The following is a 13701-nucleotide window of genomic DNA, read 5'->3' as shown; positions in this document are numbered from 1 at the left end:
TTCATACAAGCAAGACCAATGACCAAACGTTACAGTGTGCCTGGTCCATTATTACATTCCCACAAAGGATAGGGAAAATTAAATATTAACTTACTCTGGCAAATTTTTGAGCTCTTGAATAACAATAGTCATTAAACTAGATCCTCGTTTTACATTAAACATACTCATAAACATACTGTACGTAAAAAACTATCATCGACCATTTTAGTTTTGGATACATTTCCATCTCTATATTCATCAATTTATAATGTGGTTCTTCAATTTTAGAAATTGGGCCCGTACTTGATACTTGATGAACTTGTCTTTTACGAATCGGTTCAACACGTAGTTTCTCCGGTTTAGTAGTACCAACAACCACAGTACCTAAGAGATGATTAGACTACGAGTACACGTTAAAGAGACAGGTTCATCAATATTAGGGCACCGCATACCACAACGAGTCTGCATGATGATTTTCCTATCTGATGCTGGCAATGTATTTTTATCATTCACGTATAATATGATTTGATTGAGGAAATATTATGAAGAAGAAAGCATAAGGATTACAATCCCTTAATTGTGTATTATATTGTGTAGCCAAATAATAAGCTAATAAGCAAAAACTGTTTAAGCAAAAAAAATTTAAAAAAAGCCTATATGTTACCGTTTTTTCATGATTGTGGTATTTATATCAATGTTCTCAAGTTTAGGAGAAACTTTTGTCGATATACTAGATTGAACAGCTTGCTGGTCTTCAGATATGTATTTAGGTGTGGATGAAGATGTATCCATTGATTCTGAATTCCCTATGTAATAATGTAAAACATTAATTCTGTATTAAAATAGTACAATAAAATATATAACTGTAATTTTTCAGATTATTAACCAAATAAATATATACAGAGTTACACTGAATTTAAAATTATCATATTTAAATGCAATTTTAAATATATGGAATAGTATTTAATTTAAATATATATATTTCATAGATTCTGTACACAATTTCGAATTTCACAATGAGATGCATTATTTAAGAAAGGTGCATACTCTAATTTATCAACAATTCTGTGTATTAACATATATTTTTCAAAATAGGTTATTTATTTAAAATTAATATAAATTAAATTTACAAACAATTTTAATATTATAATGGTATACTAAACTATAATCAATTCCTTATTTAGGGGGCATCACATTATGGGTATAGATAAACAATACTAATGACATTTTATAACTCATTGTTTTGATATGAATTGACTTACTCAAGACCGTAGCCAGAAAAAAATATGGTGGGGGGTTAGTTTAGAGTATAATATGTTATATTATACAAGTTTTAAATATAATAGGCATTTAAAGCTATTCAATCTTATCTCAAGAAAAAATTTCTGAGGAGGTCTGAACCCTGAAACCTCCCCTTAGCTACGCGCTTAGACTTACTAGTTGCATACTCGTATGATTGCAAGATATGGGAAATAAGTATTTACTTGTCAATGCTACTAGAGAGTAAAATTAAAACTAAAATATTAATTAAGTGGTAAATTATTATATAAATTGTTAGGTCTTTATTATTTTATATTAGAACATAACAACATTATTACCTGTATTAAATGTTTGTGGTAGTTTACATTTAAAGAAGTTTAAATGATTAGCTAAATAATAAAATATATTTATATTTACCTTTTTTGGATCTTAATCTTGAGGAAGTCTTTACAGTTTTAAAAACAATTTCATTTTACTAGCAGAATTTTTGTTTCCATTGCCTGTCAAATCATAATTAAATGGTGGACGTTGTTTAGATGTTATTTATTTTTTAGGTTATATATTACTATAATCAATTACTTATAAGAGGACGTCACACTATGGGAATAGACAAACAATACTAATGACATTTTATAGCTCATTGTTTTGATTTAGATTTGACTTACTAGTTGTAGTATACAACTACGAGTATCGTAGGATGACAAGAGATAGGAAATAAGTATCTACTTGTTAGTGCTACTAGAGAGTCAAATTCAAATTCAAATATTAATTAGGTTGTAAATTTTTATACAGAGTGTCCAATGGAGGTCTCTTAAATTAAATAATGAAATAACTTTTGTTATAATCAATATTTTTATACTATTTCTTATAAATATAAATCATAGGCATTTGTGCTTCATTTTTAGTATACATTTTTATTTTTTAATACAGAAAATTGTAAATTTGATTTAAAAAAAATTTAGATGTTAAAAACATTTTTTTAAGTCCAGTGGCTGATTCCTTTATATTTTTAAATATCAATATTCTCGTAAGGTAAATTATGATCTAGTTTATGTTAGAAATTTTATAATTTCAAAAAATATATATATTTTTTTAATATTTTATATAAACATTTTAAATGTTTGAAATCTAACTATTTTTTTATTGTTTTACATAAACTAGGTCGTAATTTACTTAACGAGAATATTAATATTTAAATAAATTGTAAAATATCAGTCACTGGACTTAAATAAATGTTTTTACTATCTAATTTTTTTTTTTAATTAGATTCACAAATTGGTTATTTTCGAATATTTTTGGAAATCTTTTTATCAATTTTTTAGTTTTTTATTTCAGTGTTAAAAAATAAAAAATGTATACTACAAATGTAGCGCAAGTGTCTATGAATTATATTAAAAAAAATGTTTTAAAAATATTGATTAGAACAAGAGTTATTTGATTTGTCAGATCTTCGTAAGACACCCGTATAAATTATTAGGCCTTTATTATTTTTTATTAGAACATAACAACTTAATTAACTGTATTAAATGTTTGTCGTAGTCTACATTTAAGGAAGTTTAAGGCGTAAATCTATTAATAGTATGGGCAGCACTGCAAATGTTTAACTAAATAATAAAATATATTTATATTTACCTCTTTTGGATCTTGATCTTGAGGAAGTCTTCGAATTTTTTTTAGTTTTACTAGCAGACTTTTTGTTTTTAAAATCAAATGATGGGCGCTGTGTAGGTGTTTTAGATTTTTTAGATTGAACAGCAGCGCCAACAGAAGTGTTTTCCTAAAAATTATAAAGATAATTGCAAATGGTCGGTTTTTTTAACAGTTATATATATAAAATATGAAAAGTATATGCATAAAGAGTCATGTGTTTGTGTGCATTATTGAATGATCCATTGTAAAAAAATCACATTAGTTTCCATACTCGAACATTCCAAACTTAATGAAATTTGAACTATTTTAATGATCAATTATCAATTTTCACCAAACTGTTTGAAATTCTCAGTTTGAAATGTTTAGGATTCAATAAAAAAGCAAGGAATAAGAATTAAAAAGTTGTATACAAATTGAAAGCGTACTGTGTTAAGATAAATTGGTACAAAGAACAAAATTATATACAAAATTGTTTTTTCGTGTGTGGCAATATTCAGCATTTTATATTACACGTATAGTATTGATATATAATCAACAGTATCATATTACGATCGGTGGGGACTTTCCATCGATTATTATCGAGTAAAATTGCAATGTTAATCATTACGGTTTATGCTGTTAATAATAAAGGTCTATAAAACACGTTATGTTGTTATTCATAGTAATAATACTAACACGTTGTATACTATAATTGAGTCCCTATACCTGAACGGGAAAAAAATAATATACTAATTGACTTCTGGGTACAACGGGATATACTAATTGAGTCCAGGGTTAGAAAACTAAAATTACTTATACGAATTGAGTCCTAGGATTATTTTGAGAAAAATATAATTTTATATAAGTAGTTTTATTCAGCCCATTCAAACATTTACCAATTATAAACATTTTGTTGAATACCTATACAATGCGAAATATATATATAAAAATTAGAAATGTTCCTATAATAATTACAATTTTAAAAAAAATCATTTTTAACCATATCTGTAGATTTTTTGTTACAGACAGTCCTAATTCTGTAAAAATAGGAAGGAAAATGTTTTTTTTTTTTTTTTTAATTTGACAGTACTCAATTAATATTAAAACATGGATTCAATTAGTATTATACCTAAAATTTCACTGAACTTATTGGTATATTACCCTAAAAAAATCTGAGATTTAATTTGTCATAAAAGGTTATACTGGGACTAGGTTCATTTGCAGCTTTGTTTTTATTACCTTAAATGATTTGAAATGTGCATTTCTGATCAGTTCTTTTGATCTATCATTGACACCAATTGGTTTTCTAACAAAAGTAAAATAATCTGTAGTTAGAAAACTTTTATCAGATGAAATATTCAATAGTTCCTGAATTTCTCGTAATGATCGTAGTTTTTGGTTATTTGGAGAATGATAGTATACATCAGCTCTAGTATGTGCCCGATTGAGAACAGCAGATTCACTTGGTGTTCTGTAAACTAATTCTCGTTTCCATCCTGAAAAATATTTATCACAGATAATCCACCAAAATAAATCATTAATAATTAATTTACTTACCATGCTCAAATGGGATTTTGAAAATAGCATTACTAACATCCGACTTTTTTATACTGGCTGTACTACGACGCGTTCTAGTGTAAGAAGAAGTTAAGTTGAATGTAGGAGTGGTAAGTTCTGAAATATTAAAAATCAATTAACATGATACAAAACTAATAAAATATAATATAATATCAAAAATGTTTAGTTATAATATTTATAATTAAATTCTATGTTTATTCATATTTAGAAAACCTTTAACACAGCATAAAACATACACCAAACATGAAATATAATAGGTACTCTTTATTAGTAAGTAATAATGGTAATTAATAAAAATTTGTGTAAAAATTTCAAAACAATTACTTCTATAGAATGTGATATTAAGAAAAAATAATTTATTATTTGACATTTGGATATAAAATAAAATATAAATAATTCTGATAAATACTTTTTTAAAACATAGAAATTTAAAATTATATTCTGTAAAAGTAACTTAAATGTGATAATATCTCTAATTAAATTAGCCTTTTTCATTATTTTAAATTCAACATACCTAATTGCAAAATACAATAGTCATCAAAATGTAAAAAATTCAAAGAATTTGAACATAAAATTACATAAATTCTATAATTAGTCAAATGCATGTAAATATTTATTAGAATTTCATTCATCTAATAAAAAAATATCAGTATCTATTTAGTTTTTGTTTATGATACATGCATAACCTAATTTTACTTAGTTTTTCATTAGCAAATGTGGATACTGTCTCTCTTTGGGAAAAATGTAGTCTTATTTTCTATAACTTAAATAAATAAATTATTAGGTATACACATAAGATAATATTTTTTCCTGTACTTATTTTAGATTATAGGCTGAGCAATTTATGTATTGATTTTAATTTATGGTTTTTTTTTTTTAACAATAAGTAGAAGATAAAATGGTGGTTTTGGATAGAAAGTTGATTTAGTTTGGACTTACATGATATAATTTTAAAAATATTTAGACACTTATTGAGCTATTTATAAGTATTAAAATATTTAAATTATTTTTCTATAAATGTTGATTATTCACTGGGTCTAAATTCTTAGAAAGTAATACAGGGCCTAAGATAAATTATTCTTATAACATTATACAATTATTATGCACAATTTTTCTTATATGCATTTAAAGCTCAAATAATTACAAAATTTGTCAACATTATAAAAATTTACCAACTGTAACTATTTTATAAAAAAAATTTTTGAAATCTTCAATTTGTATAGCTGAAGTATGAAAATTAAATACAATGTTCATTATAGTTAGTTTGAACTTGAATTAAAAAATTCTTAACAATATTTAAGTACAATTATTTTTTATAAATATATTTGTAAATTAAATTTGGACAAAATTATATATTTTAACTATGTTAATTATTTTATTATCTTTCATAATCTTTAATCGTGGTGACTTAAATTGTAATGTATATCATAGATTTTATTTTGCCAATGAAATTATAAAAGATTACGAATTTTTTTAAAGATATAATCTACTTATATTTTAAACCTATTCACACTATTTTACAGTACACCTAGTGTGTACAACAGATTAATACCCATTTGTCTATCTTATTTTACTACTTATTTATTAACTATAAATAATATATTATATTATGTTGGTATTCCTAAGATTGTTTGTAGGATATATGATGGATATACGTAAAACAAAGAATATCAATATGTCAATAAAGAATAGCAATAAATACATTAAAAATTAAGTTAATAACACCTATAAAAATTAACATTTAACATGTATATATATTTAATGTGAATGAATTGGAAAATTGTGTGTACCAAGTGAAAATGAATTGGGAGATTTTATATTTTCAGATACATATATTATAAATTTTTGCCACTCACCTAAAGAAGGCGGAACATGTAATTTCAAAGGTTCTAAGGTATCACTGCGTGTGTTGTCTTTCTTATGCCTCTTATTACTCCAATTATCCTTTATATCATTAGGTTCTGGTGTTGATACTATAAATTATTTAAAAAATTATACATATACATATTTTATTCATGTTATAAAACAAAAGAAAATAAACAGGTTTACAAATATAATTTTTCTAACTTACTACTTGATTTAGATTGTTTCTTTTTATTAATATGATTATTATGAACATTGGATGGACTGACAGTTGGCTCTTCTACCTCCATAGGCTCACCTGTTTCTTTACTAAGTTCCATTTTTAATACTAAATACAACCATATAATATAACATTGAATTTTCAGTTAAATATAAAAGCTGTATGAACATATCATGATTAAAAAACTTACATTTTTCTTATTTTTAAATATTATCAATACTTTATCATCAATATCAAATCCAATAAAATGTTCTTCTAGGTTTAAAAAATTATTGGTTTTCCTAAGAATAAACAAATTAAAAATTTTTTTAACCAATCATAAAATATACAATTAACACAACAAGAAATTATTTTTTCATTTATTATTTAACCTAATCTAGACTAAATTGTATTAATTAAATAAAATTGTGTTTTTACAAAAATTAAGCAAATTATACTAATTTTAATAGTAAGGAATGTTCATTGTAATTCTATTATATATTTGTTTTATTATATTAACATTATTTAATAGGATTAGTGAATTTTAAATTGAATGTTATTTAAAAAAAAATTATCTGCACTAAAACAATACATACTAAATTTGTTATATTACATTTTTGTAGTTCAATTCATAATTTTTAATTTAACAGAATGTGTTTTACATAAAATAAAATATGTATTTATTAACTTACCATTAAGTTACTCATTTTTTAAACTATAATTAATTATACCTATTAAAATAATTAAAAAACGCCAATATAATAACTTAAAATGTTTAATAACTAAAATTAACAGTAAAAATCCTTCAACGTATATTTGTTTGTAGTCAATAAATGAGATAGGTAATCAGTAATACTAACATAGAAATCATCCTCTATATATTATTAAACATTATATTAAAATTAATATTGCATAAGTGATGAAATTTTACCAATTAAGTATGAAAAATGGGTGATATATATAAATAATTATTGGTCGAGGAAAGAATTATGGTATCTAGCTTTTAGAGATACTACTGTCCATGGAAATCAGACCAATAATTTTAGTGAAGTTAGTGTACGGCTTTTTAAAGACATAGTACTCTCCCGAAATAAGGCATATAATGCCATTGCACTGGTTGATTTTATTTTTACAGGTATTGAGGATTACTACTTAAGACGTTTAAGAACTTTTTTTAATGGTTGAAATGACACAGCTCAATTGCTTTTTGAGGATCAATTAAAAAGAAGTGTTTATATTAATAAAGATTTGATAGAAAAATTACCTAACAATATATTTAATGTACCATCAGGGTCCGATTGTGGTTATTATGAAGTAGATGTCACTCATGGTTTTTGTATTTGTTCCAAAGAAAACTTGCGAGCTTTTTGCAAGCATCAGGCAGCAGTATACCATCATCATAATGAATCCATGCCTAATTTACCAGCTATTACTCTCTATATGCTAGCTAAATTAGCATTTGGAGAAAATGTACCCGAAAGATCATTTTATAAGCCTCCTCATTTTGAAAAATATAATTGTCATTTTAGTGAAAAAGCAGCAGAAATTGTTGAATATAATGTATCATCTCTCATAACAAATACAAATAATACAATAGTTACAACTGATTATCTGGATAATTATAATATTGATCAATAGTCTGATGAATATGTTAATTAGATTCAAGAATTAATTAAAACAAATTTTGAAAAATTTAAAAGAAATACTTCAGTTTCTCACTAAATGTTTACATCGTTTGAAGAAAGTTAGATCAGTTGCTACTTAGGAATCATTATTGAGTACTGCTGGTAGTAGTATATTACTAAGGCATCGATCTCGTGCAACTATTCAAGTAGAGCCTACTATGGTAAGTAGAAGAAAGCCAGGCATCACCAGAGGTAATAAACGTTTATTAGTAGGACGACCAGCAAAAATAGATAATAACAAAAGAAATGCAATAAAAGAAAAAGAAATTTAGCTGAAAATGTTAAGAGGAATGTCCCAAATGCTAAAAGTCATTAACTGCTATAACTAGTATCAACATATTATTATGTATTCACTATTTTCATCAAATTGTATAAAGCATACTTTTATTATTATTATTATATAAATATTATATAATTACGACTAAGGTACTTTACATAATACAATATTATAAATTACTTTTTCTATATTTCTTTGTCAGAGTATTTATAATTTTAATAATAATGATAATACCTCAATCATTTTAAAACATTCATTCATTTTTTCTAAAATATTATAATTATATAAAATGTAAAATTCTCCTATGTTGAATTTTTCATTTATTTATTGTTATTAGAAGACAGCTATGTAAAATATTACCACTTCATAACTGACTTTAAAATGATAATATCAATAAAATCCTATGCCATTGTTTAGATAATATTCTTACCTTTAACTTTGATAATAGGTAAATTTACTCTAATATTAAAGCTAACATTACAAAATGTATTCTGTTGAACGAAAATTTGTTATGATGTGTACGTTAGTAAAACAGAGACAACAGTACAACACATGCCGGTATGGTATCCTCTTAATAAGAGCTAATTGTGGCGTGCACTTTTTTTCCTTTAAAGCAACTATCTTAAATAAGTACCCACCCACGATTTCATAACGGACAAAAATCCTAGTTCAAATCCAAATGTAATATCATATCATAAATAAACAACGAAACAGCGTCAATAATGGAGCGCAATTAGGTAAGTACACGTGAGACACCGATTATTCTAATATTAATTGCGAATTCCTATTGAATTTATGAAGTTGAAATACAATTTAATAGAAATGAATCTATTACATAAAAATAAATACATAAAATACATTTTTTTTAAATATTAAAATTAAATTAATAATAGAATAATAATAACAAAGATTATACAAATATGTACAATATTAATATAATATGCGAAAAAATTTTCGTTTTTCATTAAACAGATATGTTTGTAAATCAATTTTACCTTTAAGAGGACGCCATACCCGCATGTGTCTCTTTATTACTAACGTACATCATAACAAATTTTCGTTTAGTAGAATACATTTTGTGACGTTAGCTTTAATATTAGAGTAAATTTACCTATAACCTATAAAATTTAAAGGTAAGAATATTATTTAGACAATGACATACGCTTTTAATGATATTATCATTTTAAAGTGAGTTATGAACATTATAAAGTTGTTATATTTTACAACGCTTTAACTCACTTTAAAATTATAATATCAATAAAATCATATGTCATTGTCATTTGTCATTTGTATTCTTGCCTTTAAATTTAATAATAGGTAAATGTACTCTAATATTAAAGCTAACGTCACAAAATGTATTCTACTGAACGAAAATTTGTTATGATGTACGTTAGTAAGACAGTGACAACACATGCGAATATGGCGTTCTCTTAAAACACTGAAACCTGTTACAACGCACACCTGTAGTTTATAACAGATTTTGGTCCCGCGACTATCTGTTATATACAGGTTTGACTGTAAGAATAATATTAATATACTTCTTATAGATATTAACCTTAACGTCGTCATAACGTTATGAAGTATTAAACTGTTACAGAAGACATTAATTCTATACAGGTGTTGAGGCATAAATGTTTGATTACATATTATTATTATTATTATTACTGTTATTATTTAATAATATTATATATCAATAAAGTATAGTACAATAATATTAACTTACCGAGTTGGCTTCCTCCCTGTACTCCGAATACTGTGTACTGTAATACTGTGAGCGAGGACAAAAAAAAACAAAATTCCTTGCAGTAAGTGTGCGCGGTCGTGTGTATTGGGGTGGGAGTCGGTAAGGTTTCTGGCAGTTCACAATGTAGTAGGTAGTGGTGGTGATATACTCGGCACTATTCGCCGTGTTCAATATAATATATATATAATAAAAGATCTATTATATATATCAGCTATAGAAATCACGGGACGATCTCCTCCACAACAATACGTGGTCGATTGGGGTGGTTAACTGCGTTTTGTTCGGTACAGTGCTTCTCAAAATGGGCTTTTTATTATGTACAATCGTGGTCAGTCAGCACTTCAAAATTCGGCATGAAGGTCACCCAGACGTCATTTATATGGTATAAATTCATTTTCTATCCGTTCGGCTGGATCCGCACGTGTCGGTGTTATTACTATACCATACTACCTATACCTACCATACTATTAATTCACGCATTCATATTTTGTTATAAAAATTATTAATTATCATTCAGCGAGTATAAAATCTATACACGTATATTATAGCTTATAGGCCGGGAGTTTTATTATACCCGTTATACCTGTAGTAACTGTACGATATGCCGTTTTTATTGTACGCAACTATGTCTACACTGACTGAACTATATGCACACGAAATATTAATTAATAACCACAGAACAACGACTATTATAAGTACTCATTTCGTAAATTGAATAATTCATACATTTGCGTTTAAATATTATGTGGTTGTGCCAGTGATCCAAGAATACATCGATTTTTTTAAATGTTTTCGTCAGCCCTTCACTCTATACGACCGATTTCAAAATACCGTTCAGGCGACACTGCGACATGCGGAGACTACCTTCGGCTATCTTTTTTCTCTTTAGGCATATAACAATGTTACGCATTTCTAACGTATTGCTGCGCGTTACAAATACGTTTCGAGTTAATAATACGTGTTTTTACAATACGGCTCGTCCTTTTCAACAGTTATGAAGATTTTTTATTAGGGGTTTCCAATTTCTGCGTCTGACAATGGGAGATGGTAAACTGCGACAAAACTACACCTTTTCTAAAAGTCGATATGTAAACTATGTCAATAAATAAAATTAAAATTATACAAACTGCGACAATTTATTTTATATATATATATAGATACTATATGTACAATGTACATAACCGATAAGATAACACATAACGTTAAGCGTTTAATTAAACATTTGTGCTGTGGTATTGGTATAGGTGTATAATAATAATTAGTTCACGGCGCTAATATAAGCTCTGTGCTCGTTTTTATGTTTTCTTCGAAAATAATTACCCGTTTTTTGCGTTTTTTAGATTACTAAATCCATAAAAAGTGCGTGCGTAGACTGGTGTCATTGTTGAGTCAGTCTGCTCAATAATTTTTCTTTATTTTTCACTTTCAGTCAATTGTTAAATAATTTGTATACATCGTTGAAAGATAAAATTTAATATAAGTTTATACTATCAGCTAATTTATGGCAGAATCTTATGGACTTTTGATAAGCAGCGGCGACCTATGGCTGCTATTTCTCAATTAGAATTCGGCACGTATCAAGGCCACCGCCTATCGTAATATTCTCAACGGGTGCAAATTATTTGGCCTATCTACTTTTGTTAAGGCGCCTTACTTGTCCTTTTGTTTATTCGCATATTTTCTCATCAATTAGTCGAAAACGTGTTATGACTCAAAACAATGATCTTCCTTCTGCCGAGTTAAATAAGTGGACTAAAAGCATGCTCGTCGACTTCATTGTGACGCAATCTCCGCCTGCTGGTGTGAAATTGAGTGAAGACATGTCAACGTTGTTAAAAGTTTCTACTTCTAACCCTGTAACGCTTTAGCCTGGAAACTCAATAAATGTTGCCAATATTCTCCAATCCGTGGTCTAAGAGCTTAAATTCGTGGCATTTAGTAACTCTTAGTTACATGATAAGCTCAACCGTCTCAATGTGAAAACTAGAGCCTCAATTCCCAAATCAAATGCTCAGTCCATTAATTTGCCAGTTGTTGTACACCAGTTGTTGATGTGACCATCAGCAAAATTTCTACAAGGCACCCATCATACTCTTGATTCCATGTGCGCTTGTCTGCGGAGAAGCTTGATATTATCCTCGATTCTGTATTCTGGCCCGATGGAGTAATGGTCAAACGTTTTTGGGGTCGTCTTGTTCCCGATATGATTCAAAACACTACTCCAAAAAACTGATATCTTCATGTTCATCTACCAGTCCTCCTCTTATTGGTGTACACGTTCCATCCACTTCCAGATATGGTGTTGAAAAAACCACAAAAACTTATCAGCCTGGGAATGAAGTTACCCATAAGCTACTATCAAAACTGTAGAGGTCTAAGAACCAAACTTGGTTTTTTTAAATGTAATGTTGCTGTGTTTAATTATATTTTCATTTGCTTAACTGAAACGTGGCTAACTAATAGCTTCCATGACACTGAATTAGGTTTAAATAACTATGTTGTATTTAGATGTGATAGAAGTAGTCAAACCAGTAGTTTCAGTAGAGGAGGTGGAGTTCTCGTTTCCATACGTAACGATGTGTTCTATAACTTATAACCAGCTCTCGTTAACAATGTTGAATATTTATTCGTTAATTTTTATGTAAATAATACTGCTTATATTGTTTGTTCCGTTTATATTCCTCCTGATAGCCCTATCCCGGTATACGAGTCCGTTGTGTCTGCTACTCAATATATTACCAACGCTAATCCTGGTTTCGTATTTATACTCTCTGGTGATTTTAACCTTCCAGATTTATCCTGGTCTAATGATGATTTTGGCTTAATTTATTCTTCCTCTGGCCCTGGAGTCCACTGTGTTCCTGACGTTTTCGCATTTAATAATTTTTTCCAATTAAATCTTATACCTAACTCTAATGGTAATTTCCTTGATCTAGTGTTTTCCAATGATTCTAGGATCAATATAGAGAAATCCGTTACTGTGGTTGTTCCTTGCAATCCTTATCACCCATACTTAGATGTTATGCTTACTTTTGTGGATGATTTACCTCCCATTGATAGTTGTCATAAATATTATAATTTTTGTAAAGCCTGTTATCCTCGTATTAGTGCTTTCTTATCATCGTTTAACTGGTTAGAAACCTTTACAACAACTGACATTGATTCTGCTACAAGTGCATTGTACGATGCATTGCATTTCTGTGTTACAAGTTTTGTATTCTTAGTTGTTTTCAAACCTTCTAAATTTTCATCCTGGTTTTCTAAAGATCTTAAGAATATTGTTTTTGCCAAGAAGAAAATGCATGCTAATTACAAAGCATCACGCAACCCTGTTGACTATAACAAGTTCTCTAACCTGCGTGCTCAGTATAAGTAGTATTATAAAAAAATGCTATAAAATGTTTCTGTATAACACAGAAAACATGCTTAAACTTAATCCTCGTTTGTTTTGGGACGTTGTGCATAAGCAAAGATCAACCAATGGTAT

At 27.4% G+C, this 13701-nt stretch overlaps 1 protein-coding gene and 1 pseudogene across 1 annotated transcript in view; one reads left to right on the top strand and one right to left on the bottom strand.

Moving 5' to 3' along the window:
* Positions 1-6767, bottom strand: part of LOC113559660 — a gene marked incomplete at its 5' end in the record, with an annotated part of 23199 nt that extends 16432 nt beyond the window's left edge. The window contains 7 exons of the mRNA XM_026965410.1: positions 644-785; positions 1657-1684; positions 4108-4364; positions 4426-4542; positions 6303-6407; positions 6518-6637; positions 6716-6767. Coding sequence (XP_026821211.1) covers positions 644-785; positions 1657-1684; positions 4108-4364; positions 4426-4542; positions 6303-6407; positions 6518-6637; positions 6716-6767 — 821 coding nt within the window. The remainder of the gene's footprint in view (positions 1-643; positions 786-1656; positions 1685-4107; positions 4365-4425; positions 4543-6302; positions 6408-6517; positions 6638-6715) is intronic.
* Positions 6768-6984: 217 nt separating this feature from the next.
* Positions 6985-8509, top strand: LOC113559658 (annotated as a pseudogene).
* The last annotated feature ends 5192 nt before the right edge of the window (positions 8510-13701 follow it).

Source organism: Rhopalosiphum maidis, chromosome 4 (assembly GCF_003676215.2).
Source record: "Rhopalosiphum maidis isolate BTI-1 chromosome 4, ASM367621v3, whole genome shotgun sequence".
In the NCBI taxonomy this organism is placed as follows: domain Eukaryota; kingdom Metazoa; phylum Arthropoda; class Insecta; order Hemiptera; family Aphididae; genus Rhopalosiphum; species Rhopalosiphum maidis.
The sequence above is the reverse complement of the archived record's forward strand: the minus strand, read 5'-3'. Positions and strand labels throughout refer to the sequence as shown.